Below are 18,652 nucleotides of genomic sequence, written 5' to 3'. Positions count from 1 at the left end.
CCACAGTCGAATCATTAAAGAGTATGGTGTAGAAAAAATGCCTCGCGCAGCTTTGGAGAACTCATGTTTACTATTGACATGCAGAGCTAGAGGAGTGTTGTTTACTCTCATAATTGAAGACCTGCCCCTTTTTTCTTATATAGATACCCAAGTTTATCCAGATTTCTTATGGCCGTGTTTCACACTGAAAATCACCTCTATTTTGCTGCAATTCTGTTTGGGATTCTCATTCATGGAGCGATTTTTCATTCACATTGAACGAGAATTGCAAACAATCAGCAAAATTATTCTGCGATTTTCAGTAATCAGTCATTCCTCTGCTCTCCATGCCGGAGCTGTGTCTGATCCTGTGTGTGATCACATTTCTACAGTATTATATTATGCTGCTGCTATTTAAGTCCCTCAGCACTCATACTTCTTACACACTTCATATTTTGAGGGTAGGGAGAGGACCCCCAACTTCTTCATAAACCAGTCACCCAGAATGATCACCAACAATCATTTATTATTGATCTGTGTGCACATAGCTTTAGTCCTGGAGACAGCTGGCAGCTACTGTCCACTCCCAGTGCATTGTCATAATTGCGCACTTCCCTGAAAGTCTGCTGCTACGGTATGGCTGGTTTGCTTACTTTCAGTCCTTGTGGACCATTATTTAGTCCATAAATAGTTTTATCTAGTTTATTATGCTTTTTATTTATTTTTTCCTACTAGGGCCACCCAATCAGCACATTTTGGAGGAAGCCTATTTCTCTGAAGTTCAGCATATTAGGCAGACACTTCTCCTCCTGCTGTTACAGTATATCCTGTCAGCTCTTTTGTCTCAGATGTTATGCCTACACCAGCCCGCAGGGTTCTCCCCAGAATTTTTTTCCAGCCAGGTAGCATGAAAAAGTAGCCGGGTGGGGCGCAACAGGGGGAATGCAGGGCCGTGTAAGCTCTGCTTACAGCATAGGAGGAGGAAACGAGACTATATCAGACGGGTGCTTACCAAAATTAGCTGGATGGAGGCCTGGTGAAAACACTGAGCCTCCATATGACTCTTGCTTTAATGCTAGGTACAGAGATGCTAGGTGAGATTTTCTGGCCGATTTACTGTCAGATCGATTATTTCCAACATGTCCAATCTGCTTTCTGATCGATTTCCAAGCATTTTCCGATCACTTCAATAGGAAATTGATCGGAAATCGATCAGAAAGCAGATCAGTCATGTTGGAAATAATGGATCTGACAGTAAATCAGCCTGAAAATCTCATAGTGTGTACCCAGTATTAGATATGCACCATCTGTCTTAAAGTGAACCTGCCAAGTCAAAACCAGGGAAAAAAGTTTTTTTGGTTGTTTTTAATGTGCTATTACAGTGCTTTTTGTTTGCTTTTGAAAAAAAAAAAATAGGCTTGATTTGCAGTACACAAATCCGGTTCACAGTGCAGGTGAAACAGACATCATATTTTTCACACATGTCCAGAGCTAGACAGTTACCGTATACGTATTGGGCATGATTAATGGTTCCGATCAACCACTATTGTTCCGTCAATGTTTTTGGGGTTGGTTCCTCTACCAATCATCTGATTGGTAAGGTTTTCATTATTTGTGGACCCCATCGTTGTGGAACCACAAGGCTCAGCACGTCCTACAGATTAAACTGACAAGCTGCAAACTCACTAGATATGAACTGTTTTTTGTTTTTTTTAGAAAATGCAAAGCTCAGCATGGTCTGAAAGGACATGCTGGCCCCTTGAGATTCCAGAGGTTTATTAGTGTATCCTAAGGGTTAAAAAAAGAGGGGGTGGGAATAAACGTCAGGACAGAGCTTTGTGTGCAAGTTGACCTAAGGTCACAGCTTTTTTTGCCTGTACCTGTCAGATCAGATGGCGTTTTTCCCTCTTCAGTGCTGCTGTCTGTGTGCTCTGTTCTCTGGGCAACCAAAACATCCCGCTCTCTGCACTGCAGCTAGTGGAGATCTGCTCCATGCGTCTGACACTCGGGGGAGGAAGTGAGTGATTGCCTGCACTCCTCTCTTCAGTCAGACGAAAGTGCTGTAATTCACAGAGATGGGAAAGTTAGTACGGCACGTAAATGTACAACAATTGTATGGTGGGGAGGGAGAGAGACAAGTGACACAGCCGTGAGGGGGAAAGGAGGCACTAAATACCAAGATTACAAGCCAGACGGGCTGTAGTTTGCCCAGCTCTGCTTTAGCCACACAGGCTCCAGCATCCCTTCACGATCGTGCAGGCAGAGTGAGAGAGAGACTGCTCGCAATGTGCCTCGTTCCTGGAGGCGAGGAGCACTGCACTATGCAGTCAGTGTAACAGATGGTCCCGCCTATTGCCATGCCAAGCCAATGAGTGTACGAGCCAACCGGATAGTGCGAGATCTCGTACATAGAGGAGCTGGGCAATCTGCTACAGAGGAGTCAGAACAGCGCTGGCTTTTCTAATATGCAAATTAGCAGCTGGGCGGGGCCTTATATCACCCGGGCGGCCCGCCCACTTAATTGATCCTGGGGAGAACACTGAGCCCTATTTTGCGTCCCTGAGTCTCCTTTTCCCAGCTGTTCAGAATGACAGCTTGTAGAATCCATGCAGATACAGAATAACATAAAATATGCTGAAATGTACTAAGGTATAATGTGCTTTATCTGACAGTGCTTTCAGTATTATACAGTATATGTCATATTTAAAAAGCAGAACATGGCTATGTTAGGGTTAAAATAACATGTTCAATTTCTTTCTTTTCTTTTTTCCTCATGTTTTGCCACTGTAAGGTGGGCGATCTGAGGATGGCGCTGCAAAGAGCAGAACAGCAAGCTGCACGGAAGGAGGATTATTTGCGTCAAGAAATTGCAGAGCTACAACAGGTATCTTTCCCTAACCAACCACATTTTTCATCACTGCGAAAAGTAAAACCCCTTAAATGAAACCCTGTGCTGAGAACACTATGAAGAGCAATAGGGGCGCGTGCAAGTGCAGTACAGTGCGACTGTGGATGACTGGCAATGTACCAGGCTGGTCAGTGGATGAGCAGAGTAGCCTGGGAGGACAGCAATGGAGCCCACGGCGCACATAGGGCTTGAGAAAGCCCCAGGTAATTATAAATTCCTGCACCTTATGTCAGATTACCTGTAAACACTTCTAGGGGTGAAGCTGTCCTTATTGAATCGGGTAAGTAATTCCATTGAATAGGAACAGCATGACAAAAGGGTCTGGTTCCAAACCTTTTTTGAGGTGAATTCTGTTGATATTTCGACTAAATTAGACCCCGCCGGGTGAGATTTTAAAAGGTGTAGAGCAGCAGGAGCTAATACAACCAGTTAATTTCAGAATAATTATTTGATGAGGATTCACTAGTGTGATTGATTAGTGTGTACACAGTGTCACATATTCTGGCACATGATCAGGTCACTGTAAATAGACCTATCCTGAAAGCCCTTCGACTCTACATCACTCATACATAGATTTTTTTTTATAGTAACGTTAAATTTGCAACATAATGATTGAAACCAAAATGATCCGTGTTCCTTTAATTGTGACAGAGACTGCAGGAAGGTGAGGCTCGGAACCAGGAGTTGAGTCAGAGTGTCACCTCAGCCACCAGACCATTGCTGCGACAGATCGAGAATCTACAAGCCACACTGGCAGCTCAGACATCTTCCTGGGAAAAGCTGGAGAAAAATCTCTCTGATCGCCTCAGTAAGTACAGTTTTTACAATGCCATACACAAAGAGCAAATACCACCTGGAAATACAGAAAGCATTCAGTGGGGTAGAACTAGATATGGCGGAGGAGAACAAGGTATGCGAACAATGGCAGTGGTATATCATATAAGACCGCATATTTAAATAAAAGTATAAAAAAAATCTGGTCACGGTGGGTTTGCCTCAGATCTTATGAAAATTAGTTTGGAAAATAATTACTTTGATCCTAGCGCATCTGTGATAAACAAGGGCCCTGAAGAAATATAGAAATATTGCTACCAATACAATATTGGAAGTGCATTTCCTAGGACTTTCACTAAGGTCAACATTTTAGGTGTTTTTATTGGGCTGGAATGGGTTTTGTAAGATTGTAAGAATTTCCAACTGTTAAAAATCGTTTATAAATGATGCATTCCTAATCATCCCAGGCTCCCTTATGTGGTATTGTTTGAATTGTAGGAATAGGTGAGAGGGGCAGGATTATTGGTAAACGTCCTGTGGTGTGTTTTGCTATCGAGCTCACTGACCATGAGGCTTGAAGAGCTGGAAAGGGCAGTGCTAACTTGTATACAGGGATAATGCCTGTAGGGATGCTAGTTTGGATTCTGCAGAATTGAAATTTCCAAACAGAAATCTGGTTTCCTACTGGAAATCGGAATTCTCTGGAAATCAGATTTATCGCAACGCTGTAATTTTTGCCCAATCACAGAACTCTGAGGCATTGGACAAATCGGAGAATGCAGAGTTTTTCAGCAAAAAAATGGAATACGGTGATAATTTTAGACCAATCACAAGATTCAGTTTTTCCGATTTTTTTAAATACTCCTCAGAAATTGGGAAATCGGAAATTGGCGGAAATCAGGATTTCCGCATAATCGGAAATGGCATTTCGACCATCCCTAAATGCCTGATATACAAGAAAAAGAGAACACAGGTTCACGTTAAATAGAAATGTTACAATGACCTTAGAACAGTCTCCGCTGGCTATTAAGTTGCTTAGCTGTCCAGCTCTATTGTAAATTTAGCTAGATTGATGTGGAGTTGCTTGCGAAAAGGTGATTGTGGATGCACAATGTCATTGTTTCATTTATAAGCAGAACAATGTAGCATGAACAGCATGGTCCAAAGATCAGCTCTGAAAAACAAGCAAACTCTGATGTTATAAAGGTTCTTTGTAATATTCAACCTTGGTAGATTTCATCACTGAAGGTAGCCATACATAAGGCCACTTGGCGGCCGATCGACCATCAGATTTGATTATTATAATCAAATCAGTGCCGCCAAGTGCATGCCTGACCGACAAATTGCTAGATCGGATATGCAGCGGTAACGGCGTGCAATTTTGGGACGACTTAATGCGACAAAACCCCTGGCGCTGTCCCCCCTAATGTTAAAAGTTCCCGCGGTGCCCATTGCAAGTTATACATTACCTGTCCGCGGCCCCCGCTGGCTCCATGTGCACTCCGCTCTCCATACACGTGTGCCCCCACGTGGTTGCATAGTAAGACGCGCGTGTGACGTCAAACGTCACACACGTGGCCATGTTACTAGGCAACCACATGTGGCATGTGTGTATGAAGAACAGACTGTGCCCGGAGGCCGCGGACAGGTAATATATAACTTGCACAGGGGGGAAGATTGGGCATTTTAACATTAGGGGTATAGCGGTGAGGTGATCGGATGTGGCATCACTAGGCTGATTCCTGATCAATTTCAGCATGACATTGATTGGGAATCAGGTAAATTATATATGATCAGCGCAGAGTCCAAAAACAAAAGACGAGTCTTCAACAAAGAATAAGAGCAGGTAAATCTCCACCACAATAAGTATGGGGGTCACGGCACAGCTCTGCAATCATGGATACCCAAAAAAAGGAAAGAGGCTTACCAGCTGGTGACAACCCACATTATAAGGTTGTATCAATGATTTGGTAGGACATCGGGAAGCAACAGTCTGTCCAGGATCCACCAATTCAGCAATGATTAATCTCACGAATAGATATCAGTAAACATAAAAAACAAACGGCAACTCGAAGTGTAAACCGTTTAATATAGAGTTTTTATAGTAAAAACACCTTAAAAATAACATAAAAACAAAACTTATATACGGGGCCCATGCAATGGGAACCCCGAGAAGGTTGCACGTGTGTATGTGTCAGCAGGGGATGACGCTAGTTTGCGAAACCGGTCGGGAAGGAGACAGGCGGCACCTTTATACTGTCCTTCACTCGTCTTTTGTTTTCAGACTCTGCGCTGATCATATATAATTTACCTGTTTACTCTGGACATTGTTCTTCTCTCAGCAGCGGCCACTTTGTTTCCTTGGCAGTGATACACATATGCAAAATTGATTGGGAATCAGCCTACGGTGTATGGGCAGCCAACAAATCTCTCTCTAGTCTAATTTGATTAGCGAGAAATTTGTCTCTTGGTTGAACCTGCCCATCATTGCTAGATATATGGCTACCTTCATTGTACACTGCCTGCTAGTTATGTATTGCTAGACTTGCAGCCTGAGCTGCAAAACATATTTGACATATGAAAAAGGTATTTCTTCCACCACTTTGCTTTCTATACACTGTTTGTTTACATTCACTTATCATCCCGACTGCTGTTGTCTGGTTCAGTCTGGGTTTTGTTGGGCTTTGGGGCAAATTCCAGGATAAGTTCTATAATTCAGTTATATGTATAATTAATCTGGAAATAATGTTTATTTTGATTATATCTTTTTTTGAAAAGTTGCTGAAAACAGCACTGTACACACTGTACCACAGAGTATGTCTAAATCGACTTTTTGTGGAGGTTTTATTATCGATTTATAAAGCACCAACTTATTCCATGGAGCTGTACAAAATAAGAAACGAACATGGGGTACAAATGAATACAGACAGTGCTTTACACTAATATACAAAATGCAGAGTTGGTACAAAGTAGAGAATTGGTAATAACAGTGACAAAATTACCGTAATATGAATAAATGTGTAACAAAATAGTATACACAAAAGGGTGAGAGAGCCCTGCCCTTGCAAGCTTACAATGTTTTACACTTTTTTTTTCTACTGTTAACCTCCCTGGCGTTCAATTTCTGCAGGATTTTTGTGCAAAAAGTGGTTCAACATTCAAAATGTTGCTTCTGCATAAACAGTGAAATTTTGCCTGCAACTTACTGAAATCAGTTAAGTATTCATTTTGAGTATAATAAAAGTTTCAAATACAAAATCATGTCAAAAAAATTAAATCAACATTTCTAAAATAAACGTATTAATCATAAATAGAAAAAGAAGTAAATACTGTCCAGTGTTTACCTAAAACATCTCCCTTCTGTGGTACAACTAAGGGCCAGTTCACATGCACACTTGCACGTCATTTACCACTGTTTATGCAGAAGCAACAATTTGATCACCATTTTTTCCACAGTTTGGAAGCAGCAGGGTCTGGTCCATTAGCGCCGCACACCTTTGTCCCCCTGCCGGATGAAAAATGACGATCGCTGGGAATCGCCGCTGAAAGTCAACAAATGCTTTTCTGCACGCTTACAGAAAAGCGTTTGGACAACACACTGGGCAGGTGGATCTTCAGACAGGCGGAGGGACAACAAGCGAGTCCTACAAAACAGCTTCCAGCGGGTGGGGAGGTGCCACGAACAATGTTGTTGGGTGATGCACAGGCATTGCCAAATGTCCGGCATACCAGATCTTTAGCGATCATCATTGGGCCGCTGTACACACTCTGGTTTGCTGCTTAATTCTCAGTCTTGGTGGTCGTTATAGTCCGTCACGGCCGAGTTCAGACCAGTGTAGCAAGAAGTGTCATTCTCTGTACAGTATATTAGATTCAATACAGGTGTTTGTATAGAATATTTGAATTTTCTTTATGCTGTGATATGTGCAACTGCCAGTAGGTGGTGCACATACACTAGTATAACTCTTTCTAGGCCAGTTTTCAGTGTGGAGAATTGTTACAGGAGGCTGACTCTTCCATACCATTTGAAGCAAGTTTTTTTTTTTTTTTATTTTATTTTTTTTTATGAATGAGTCAGCCACGGCCTTACCACCAGGGAGGCTACGAATAAAGTTTCATACACACTTTAGACTAAACGCTGCTGAGGTGGTATGTTCAGGGCCATCTCAGGTGAGGCCATGCAGCTGCCTTTTATACGTCATTTAACTTTATAACTGCTTCTTTTTAGGGGTTTTTTTATGTGCCCAGCAGCCCACTCTGGTGTGGCGGATGTTTAACCTTTTAACTGACAGTGAGGACAGTGAGGTATTTTCCCCCATTCTTATCCTGATCTCTGGAAGCCATTCCATTGTGTTCAGCACTGTCATCACTCCTCTCCTACCCATATCAACAGTATAGAGTTTGTTCTCGGGAACTGCTAGTAGTGCATCTGTACGCAGCTTTAGGCTACTTACACACTAAGACGTTGCGTTTTAGGGGACGTTATGGTCGCATAAGGTGCCCCTAACGCAACTTATGGTGGTGTTGAAGTTGGACGTCAGATTGAGCTGCGTTATGCAGCGCTCAAAGCAGCCGCTCCAGGTTAGTGATAGGAAGTCCGGATCTTTTTAAGGATTCAGATCATTTGAATCGGATCATTGAAAAGATCCGGATCTTTGGACCAAATTATTTGAATCATTTTACTAGGGAAGCAGACTGGGGGAAATGACTAGCAGGACAGGACTTTCCCTGCACTGTACATTCTGTATGTTCTTGTTTCTTCCAGACAGACATCCACTGTGAACCGAATCTCTCATTGTGGTGATCCGGATGATTCGACTCACAAAAAAGATCCGGATCAAATGAACGATTCGTTCATGATCCGGACAACACTACAGCCCTACCACGAGTCTCTGCAGTGCAGTGAATATTAATTAGCCATGTGGCTGGCCGCGGAGGAGGAGGGGAGACCTCCTCCTCCAACATTACTGAGCATGTGCAAGCAGTCTAACGCTGCTTAGCCCAGTATAACGTACATCATGCAGCACTTTGTTTAAACGTGTTGCGTTACTATGTAACGCAACGTGGGCACTGTGAACAGCACAATTGAATTTACAGTGCTGTGAGTTAGGCTGCATTACTGGCTGCTGTAACGTGGGACTTTAACGCCCCACTGTGAAACCAGCCTTAAAGGGAGTCTGAAGCCATCTTAAAAATCAGTTTTTACCTCTCAGTTTAAGGATCATTGCCAGACCTAAACGCTGCATTCCCGCAGCAGAACAAGGGTTTTATCACCCCCAAATACCCGGGCGAAAAACCGGGCAGCATTTCCTGGTAGAGGCAGAACTTTCTGCAGTAGCTCTGCCTCTCCTTACATCAATCCCCGCTGATCGCCGCTTCTCCCCGCCCCTCTCAGTCTTCTTTCACTGAGGGGGAGGGAGAGAGGCGGACATCCGTGGTGGATTGACGCGAATGGAAGCAGAGCTACAGCACTTAGCTCTGCCTCCCTAGGATTTGAGAGTGATAAAACCCTAGTTCGGCTGCGGGAATGTGGCGTTTTAGGTCTGGCAATGATCCTTAAATTAAATAAAATGTAAAAGCTAATTTTTAAAGAGGCTTCAGAGTCTCTTTAAGAGCCTATTTCCTCTACACCCTAATCCAGTCCGAAACTAAAGCATACAGTCCAGATTCGCTCCACAGTGTGATCTGGACGGCAAGCCACTAGATGGATAGGAAACATTTCCCCACCTCTATTGTCTGTGGGGAAATGCTGCCTATCTATCTAGTGGCTTGCATCCCAGATCATCCTGTGGAGTGAATCTGGACAGCATGCTGCAGATTTATACATCCCACAGCCAAATCCCTATAGTTGTGCATGGCACGGCTTAGTGATCCGAGCTGTGGCTACACAGCAGAACTGGAGCCATGCCCGAATTGGAAATGGCCGCGGCTCATAGTGTAAATAAGCCCTAAGAGTTTTTGCAAGAGCTGAGGGGTCATTAAAGTGTACCTGAAGGGGAAAAAAGTGCCCCTGAGGGATACTTTCCTCGGGAGGGGGAAGTCTCAATCCTAAAGAGGCTTCCCCCCTCATCCTCAGCAAAGGGGATCCAGTGCTGGCTCCCCCAGAAGTCCACTTGTCTCTGCTCCTGCGCAGGCACACTAGCGTCTTCCTGCTTGGGCTCTGGCAGAAGTAGCCGAGCCTGAATGGGTCCACTCTATTGTGCAGGCGCAAGCTGTCTTTGCAGTAGAGCAGACCCAATCGGGCTCAGCTATTTCTGCCGGAGCCAGAGCGGAAATACACTAGTGCGCCCATCGTAGGCAGGTCACTATAATTGTAATCATTTGTTTGTGGGGGCCAGCGCTGAAACGGAGATGCTGTCGAGGACGTGAGCAGCCTCATTTTAAGTTACAGGTTCCCTTTTATGCAAACTGGTGAACCAGCTAGCTGGATAGAGAGCATGTTGAAACCCCCTGCAACTGGAATTTTAAATAAAACTTCATGGAGTTAACTTTTTTATTTGGCTAAAATCATTTGCCACCTTCAGAAAATGACTGAAGATGTAAACTTAGGGCTTGAGCTTTAGACTGTTTTTTGGATATTATCTCTGACATCTACGAACAACTCAGACTTCCTTCTCTTCTTTACTTTAGCTGAATCCCAGACTTGGCTGGCGGCAGCAGTAGAGAAAGAGAGGGCATCTACAGAAGAGCTCCTCTCTGTGAAGACCCAGATATCCGCCATGGAGTCTCAGAACAGCCTCCTCCGACAAGAAAAGAGTCGCCTGCAGGCTCAGCTAGAAGTGGAGAAGTCCAGGCTGTCCAGGATGGAGGAGGAGCACAGCAGGTACTAGAAAAGTCATGGCATCAGTGGCTGACTTAAACAGTAAGGGCCGTTTCCACTAGCCGCGGTACGACGCGATCACTGCATCCTAAGTGGAACCAATGCAAGTCAATGGAGTAGTTTGCATTGACACAAATTTACATATGCGGGGAAAATTATGGATAGCATGCTGCAGATTGTCGCAGCACGCATCCGATTCCCCTTCCCGCTAACAGGAGGCCACATCTGGACATTTGGACACGCCTACAGCTGGATGCGGTGTGATGCGGTCATCACACTGTGGCGATGCAGCTAAAGGAAATAGGCCCTTAGTGCCCTTGTTTAAGTGTATTTTTTCAAATCTTCAAAAAGGGGGACTTACTGGTTGAGCCAGCCATTTAAAGAGACACTGAAGTCTCTTAAAAATCTGTTTTTTATAACAAAATCCTCTATAACATTTTAGCCCTCCCTAAACCGCCGCATCACCACGGCTGTAATCTATCTAAATCCCCCCCCCCCCCCCTAACTCCCCCTCCCTCTCCCCTGCAAAATCCACAACTTACTTGGTCGTGGATTTTGCTGCCCTCTACTCTTCCGTGTGAGGCAGAGCTATGAGCTGTAGCCCTGCCTCACATGCGTCTGTCAGCGGCGGATCTCCACCTCTCCCCTGCCCTTCTCAGTGAAGGAAGACTGAGAGGGGTGGGGGAGAGGAGGCGATCCGGGCTGAGAGGCAGAGGTGCGGCTCATAGCTCTGCCTCTCACGGAAGCGCTGCCCGGATAGTTTGGGGGGATTTAGTTAGATTAGAGCGGCGGGGATGCGGCGGTTTAGGTAGGACTAATATGTTAGTGGATTTTGTAATAAAAAATGATTTTTTTTTTAGAGACTTCAGAGTCTCTTTAATGTGAAAATCATTCAGGCCTGAAACCCACTAAGAGTGCTTTTCTGAGCGCTTTGTGATTTGAAAACATTTGCTAATGTAATGCTATGGGTGTGATCCCACTTGAGCGATGTGATTTTATAAAAATCCCCCATAGCATTGCATTAGCAAGAGCTTTTCAAATCGCTAGCGATTAGAAAAGGCTTCTAGTGGGTTTGAGCCCTCAGGTTGACCTGCAAGGAAGCTGCTTTATACTTAACTGGGAATCGCAAAATATTCTCTTGCTTGGTCAGCAGAGCTTTCATTGTCAAGTGGGATCGTCAGCTGGTTAATTATAACAGCTTCTGGCTAATTGACCATCAGCTAGTTGACTTTATTTGCCAGAACAGCTTCCATTTCCTGAGTGAGTGGAGATTTGCTTTTTGGGAAAGTTCATATCTCATCATTGCTTAGTAACCATCAGCCACACTTCATAGAGCAGCGTAATGTTGCAATTTCTGTAGTTCCGCAGCCAGAGCTGATTATACAGGGTTCTTGGAGCCAATCTGGCAGCCTGGGATGAATTGCAGAGCAGTATAATGCAGTGCTATATAGACTCAATTTATATTCATAATGAATAAAAGGAACTGAGGGGTGATGTCAAGTAGCGGCCGTAGCAACAAATGTACAGCCAACAACTATTTCTTTTTAGCTTTTATCTTGTTTAGGTAATATTAAGGAGACAATTTTGTATGTTTAGAAGTGTATGGCTTAGTACATAACCTCTGTCGTTTTGCTGAAGTTTCTGCAGTGTGTTTTCAACTTTGTGTTTTGAAACATTAGGTGGTGGTGTAAAACACATTACACACAGGTACTAAGTCCATCAATACATACAGTTGTGTTCAAAATTATTCAACCCCTACTGAAATTTAGTGTTTTAGCCAGTTTGACATTGATTTTGATCATTTCAGTCATCTTGTTTACAATTAAATCAAAGAGGCACTTGTAAGTCAGACAAATATAACATAAAATGTATAATGAAATAGCCACAAATGTCTTTTCTGTGCTCACATTATCAGTTTTATTCAACTCCCAAGTGACATTCATTCTTAGTGCTTAGTACAACATCCTTTTCCAGTTATAACAGCTTTTAAACGTGAAACATTTTGATTTCATCAGTCCACAGAACACTATCCCAAAACTTTTGTGGAAGTGTTCTGTGGACTGATGAAACAAAATTAGAACTGTTTGGGCCCATGGATCAACGCTATGTTTGGAGGAGGAAGAACAAGGCCTATGAAGAAAAGAACATCTTGCCTACTGTGAAACATGGCGGGGGGTCAATCATGCTTTGGGGCTGTTTTGCTTCTGCAGGTACAGGGAAGCTTCAGCGTGTGCAAGGTACTAGGAATTCTCTTCAGTACCAGGAGATATTGGAAGAAAATGTGATGAAGTCCGTCACAAACCTGAGGCTTGGGAGACGTTGGACCTTTCAACAGGACAATGATCCCAAGCATACCTCCAAGTCCACTAGAGCATGGTTGCAGATTAACCCTCCTGGCAGTCTATTAAAAACCGCCAGGGGGCAGCGCAGCCATTTTTTTGTAATTATTTCTTTTTAAAATCATGTAGCGAGCCTAGGACTCGCTACATGATAGCCGCTGTGCAGCGGCATCCCCCTACCCTCTTCGATTGCCTCTGGCGATCAGGAAATCCCGTTCAAAGAACAGGATTTCCTGGAGGGCTTCCCCTGTCGCCATGGCGACGGGGCGGGATGATGTCATCGACGTCGTGACGTGATCGGGAGTCCCGATCCACCCCTCAGCGCTGCCTGGCTCTGATAGGCCAGGCTGCGCAAGGGGGGGGGGGGGGGGCGGCGAATCGCGGCGAATTGGCGCGGGGCGGCTGCGATCGGTGTGCTCACGCAGCTAGCAAAGTGCTAGCTGCCTGCAGCAAAAAACAAATTGTGCAGATCGGCCCAACAGGGCCTGAGAAAACCTCCTGCGCGACTTACCCCGAACGTTACCGCCAGGAAAGTTAAAGGTTGGAACATTTTTGGAGTGGCCATCACAGTCACCAAACTTAAATCCGATTGAGAACCTCTGGTGGGACTTAAAGGGGAACTGAAGAGAAAGGTATATGGAGGCTGTCATGTTTATTTCCTTTTAGACAATACCAGTTGCCTGGCAGCCCTGCTGATCCTCTGCCTCTAATACAATTAGCCAGAGCCCCTTAACAAGCATGCAGCAGATCAGGTGTTTCAGTGGTTCAGACTTTTAAGTCTGATCTGACAAGACTAGCTGCATGCTTGTTTCTGGTTTTAATCAGATACTACCGCAGAGAAATAGACCAGCAGGGCTGCCAGGCAACTGGTATTGATTAAAAGGAAATAAACAGGACAGCCTCCATATACCTCTCTCTTCAGTTCCCCTTTAAAGGAAGCAGTTGCAGCGTACAAGCCTAAGAATGTGACTGAACTGGAGGCTCTTGCCCATGAAGAATGAGCTAAGATACCCGTAGATCGCTGCAAGACATGTGTGTCAAGCTATGCTTCATGTTTAAAAGTTGTTATAACTGGAAAAGGATGTTGTACTAAGAATGAATGTCACTTGGGGGTTGAATAAAACTGATAATGATGTGAGCACAGAAAAGACATTTGTGGTTATTGCATTATACAATTTATGTTATATTTGTCTGACTTACAAGTGCCTCTTTGATTTAATTGTAAACAAGATGACTGAAATGATCAAAATCAATGTCAAATTGGCCAAAACACTCTATTTCAGTGGGGGTTTAATAATTTTGAACACAACTGTAAGGAAGGGGATATTTTGTTTATTCTTAGTCAATGGCTTTTCTTTGACTTGTGCAGACGCCATTAGATTAACAAATCATTAGTACTTGTAATGGATTTTCTTGGTCAGTCACATTTCCCCCTTCAGTTGAGTTCATTTTGTCCAACTGTCATCTTGTGTCTACAAGTACATAATGTAGCTACAGTGCTGCCCATAATTATACATGCCCTTGGCAAATTTTTACTTAAAGTTACTTTTAATCAACCAGCAAGTAATTTTTTGACGGGAAATGACATAGGTGTCTCCCAAAAGATAAAGCGATGTACAAGAGGCATTATTGTGGGGGAAAAAAAATAAATTCTGCTTTTATTTACATTTTGAGCTAAAAGTGTCCAGTCCAAAATTATTCATACCCTTGTCAATAATCAATAGGAAAACTTTTATTGGCTATTACAGCAATCAAATGCTTCCTATAATTGAAGACCAGCTTTTTGCATGTCACCACAGGTGTTTTTGCCCATTCATCTTTAGCAGTGAGCTCCAAATCTTTCAGGTTGGAGGGTCTTTGTGCCTTCACCCTGATCTTTTGCTCCCTCCACAGATTCTCAATAGGATTCAAGTCATGACTCTGGCCGGGCCACTCCAAAACGTTAATGTTGTTGTCTGCTAACCATTTCTTCACCACTTTTGCTGTGTGTTTTGGGTCATTGTCATGCTGAAATGTCCACTGGTGCCCTAGGCCAAGTTTGTCTGCAAACTGCCTGATGTTGTCGTTGAGAATCCTCATGTATTGCTCTTTTTTCATGGTGCAGTTTACTGTGATTAGGTACCCTGGTCCATTGGCTGAAAAACACCCCCAAAGCATTACTTTCCCACCACCATGTTTGACAGTTGGGATTGTGTTTTTTGGGTTCAAGGCTTCTCTTTTTTATGCCAAATGAAGGAAATATCATTGTGACCAAGCAGTTTAATTTTTGTTTCATCTGACCATAACACAGAAGACAAGAAGTCTTCTTCTTTGTCCAGATGAGCATTTGCAAAGGCCAAGCAAGCTTTTGTGTACCTTATCTGGAGAAGTGGCGTCCTCCTTGGTCTGCATCCGTGGAACCCAGCAGTGTGCAATGTCCGTTGGATTGTCTGCCTTGAGACATTGCCACCAGCAGAGCCCAGATTGACCAAGATGGCATTGGTGGTGATCCTGGGATTCTTTTTCTCCTCTCTCACTATCCTCCTGGTTAGCATAGGTGTCACTTTTGGCTTCCAACCACGTCCTCTGAGATTTTCCACAGTGCAAAACAGCTTGTATTTTTTAATACTTTGCAGTGTAGTCACTGGAACTTGAAAACATTTAGAAAATGCCTTGAAGCCCCTTCCTGACTTGTGAGCAGCCACAATGCGCAGCCGCAGGTCCTCACTGAGCTCCTTTGTCTTAGCCATTACTGTCCACAAACCAACTGCAGAGAGCTACTGTTTTTCAGCTGTTGAGTTGATTAAAACAACTGTTCCCAGTTAATCAGGCTAATCAGGATGCTTTAGAACAACTTGGACTATTTGGAATGGTATAGAACTTTTGACTTTCCCACAGACTGACCGTTTGTGAAGGGTATGAATCATTTTGGACTGAACACTTTTTGCTCAAATGTAAATAAAAACTGAAAAATGTTTTTCCCCGCAACAATGCCTCTTGTACATTGTCTTATTATCTTTTGGGAGACACCTATGTCATTTCCCGTTAAAAAAAAAACATTTACTGGTTGAATACAAGTAACTTTAAGTCAAAATTTTGCCAGGGGTATGAATAATTATGGGCGGCGCTGTATGCTTCTTGTTACTCTGCACTGTGAACCTGTAAATGGTGTTTATCACACCCATGGATAACATATTTGTTTTCTTCTTTAGAAACCAGGTGGAATTGGAAAATCTGAAGATGGAATACAAAATAATGGTGGAAGAAGCCAGGAAAGAAAAGGTAAGGGAAGAAGGTTTTTCTTTTACTTACTTTCTTTCTTTCTTTCTTTCATATTGAGAATTTTTCATTTCAGACTCTCCTGAGCAGCCAACTGGAGATGGAGAAGATGAAAGTAGAGCAGGAAAAGAAGAAGGCAATGTTGGCTCAGGAAGCTGCAAAAGAGAAGGTAGATACTATCTTGCCGTTGGATTCATGTCTGGATTCATACAGCTTGTGATCTGTTCCTTCAGTGCAAGAACCACTATATGTGTGCAAGTACATTTTAGCATACCCCATCTCTTATCCTGTATGCTTAGCGAGCCAACTAATTCTGGGAGCCTCTGAACAGAAGCCTTCACTGTCATCAAGACATCAGTGAAATAATCTGAGTACCTTGTAGATCCCATGGCAATTTCTGACAAAGACAAACACTTATATAGCGCTTTTCTCCTGGCAGACTCAAAGCGCCAGAGCTGCAGCCACTAGGACGCGCTCTATAGGCAGTAGCAGTGTTAGGGAGACTTGCCTAAGGTCTCCTACTGAATAGGTGCTGGCTTACTGAACAGGCAGAGCCGAGATTCAAACCCTGGTCTCCCATGTCAGAGGCAGAGCCCTTAACCATTACACTATCCAGCAACAATTTGTGACCATTTGTGCCCTAGCCAACTTCCTAGATCGTGCCTAATATTGGAGAGATAGCCATACGAGCTACATCCATCTAGCTCTTTAACTTCAGTCACAAGGAATTAATATTAATATTGTGATTTCCAGGGTGAGGACCCATCAGACAAGTGTATGCTGGTTTTACAGCAAAATGCTGATGGTTGACCTGGTGTCCAATTTATTTGTTCTACAGCTTTACACTTTTTCTGGAGTGATATCATTACATGCTTTATTGCTCTATATAAGTATAGCAATGAGATACTGATATATGAGATAGGGCTGTTATACACTACACAAGATTTTGCTGCACCTTCCAATCGCATGCAAGTTGCATAATGCAAGGGCATCAGCAAAATAATGAAAATCACAGGAACCCAACTAGTGCAATTGCAATGTGATCTTGCCTGGTCACAAATATTTTGCATGCTGCATTTTCTCCTTGTGTTCCTAGCATTTAGTGAAAATCACAGCACAACGTTGTGAGATTTCAATAAAATCACTTTGCGATTTGCAGTGTAAAAAAAGCCCTCAAAGGGCGTTCCCATCAAAATAGCTCAAAACAGGTAAAGGGAGAGGAATTTGAGGAATTTGTGAACGTGGAGCAGGCAGATGATTCTCATATTTTGCAAACTGGCAAAACCTGTAATGTTATATATTAGGTTTTTTTTTTATTAATTTAATATTTGTAAGAACACTCATTGAAATAAATAATTTTCCTAACCAATAATTGGTTGGCTATTTTTTTTCTTAGGAAAGAAAATCTTATGGGCTACCTTCTGCGGATCCAGGCACTCCAACTCCAACTTTGTCCAGGTCAAGCTCAGTCAGTGGGTTGGAAATGTCTGGCCTTCAGACGTCTGTTTCGGGACAGGTAAGCAGAGATGTTATTTGTACTATGTGACTAAATTATTATTAGTACTAGCTTAAAAATCTAAACACGATAAAATAAGTATGCTAAGAAAAAAAAAGTACAATTTCCCTTTAGTGTTGTTCCTCACAGTGACCTGTAGTTTCCTACATTTTCATGTATTCTCTAGGACAGTTCTACACCTATATACTTGTCTGTCTCTAGTTGTTTGTCATGTCTATATGTTTTTATATATAATCCTATCCTAGGATGAGTCCCATGATCACCTGTATGGCTCCATGACAATGTCCATCAATGGCAGCAATCTCTATGAGGCGGTGAGGATGGGTGCCGGCTCCAGCGTTATTGAGAACTTACAGTCTCAGCTAAAACTGCGAGAGGGTGAGCTCGCCCATCTGCAGGTAATGGACGTTCAGAAATTATAGTCACATTTATTAATTTGTTCATATAAAACCTTATTAGAGAAGAATTTCTCAAGAGAAGTTGCCATACCACAACATACAGCTGAATTGGGGAACACATTGCTGCTCAGGAGAACCCTTCGGTGGGCAGGGCTGCTGAGGTGGTAAGTTATGTGGTCCACCTGCCAGTGCACAACACAATAGTCCACTACAACAGTGTTTCCCAATCCTGTCCCAAAGGACCACCAATAGTGTATGATTTGTGAAAATCCACAGAGACATTTAAATTAGCTCTGCTGAAACACTAATTGCCCGCCTGTGAATGTGTGTGGTTTCCTGCAAAACAAAGAGCCTGATTTACAAAGCGGTGCAAAGTGTTTGCACGCCTGTAAAAAACCCTTTATCAAGCCTAAACTCAGTTTAGGCGTGATAAAATGAAACTCGTGCGAAATTCCCGGGCGCTAAGTTTGGCACGCGCAATCGCATGGTGCAGTGCGTGCGATGCGCCCATTAAACCCTATGGGTGCTGCGCACGGAATTGCGCGATTGCATGCGCGGGACTTTGCGCGCAATAACCAGCACAAAGCGGTGCTAACTCAGCTGTGTAAAGGTTATCACGCCTAAAGTCTTTTAGGCGTGATAACTGAGTTATCACCGCTT

General features: G+C 43.3%; 1 protein-coding gene across 3 annotated transcripts in view; it reads left to right on the top strand.

Moving 5' to 3' along the window:
- The window catches only part of TMF1 (TATA element modulatory factor 1), a 58,381-nt gene that overhangs the window by 29,248 nt on the left and 10,481 nt on the right, over positions 1-18,652 (top strand). For all 3 annotated transcript variants that reach the window (XR_011024075.1, XR_011024074.1, XM_068253945.1), the window contains exons 9-15: positions 2,771-2,863; positions 3,539-3,695; positions 10,292-10,484; positions 16,012-16,081; positions 16,155-16,247; positions 17,475-17,594; positions 17,840-17,992. Coding sequence is in view for 1 of the 3 variants with exons in the window: in XM_068253945.1 (XP_068110046.1) it covers positions 2,771-2,863; positions 3,539-3,695; positions 10,292-10,484; positions 16,012-16,081; positions 16,155-16,247; positions 17,475-17,594; positions 17,840-17,992 (879 nt within the window). In the remaining 2 variants the exon portion in view is untranslated. The remainder of the gene's footprint in view (positions 1-2,770; positions 2,864-3,538; positions 3,696-10,291; positions 10,485-16,011; positions 16,082-16,154; positions 16,248-17,474; positions 17,595-17,839; positions 17,993-18,652) is intronic.

This window comes from Hyperolius riggenbachi, chromosome 9 (genome assembly GCF_040937935.1).
Source record: "Hyperolius riggenbachi isolate aHypRig1 chromosome 9, aHypRig1.pri, whole genome shotgun sequence".
NCBI classification, from domain to species: domain Eukaryota; kingdom Metazoa; phylum Chordata; class Amphibia; order Anura; family Hyperoliidae; genus Hyperolius; species Hyperolius riggenbachi.
Note: the sequence above shows the minus strand (reverse complement) of the source record. Positions and strands in the feature narration are given on the sequence as shown.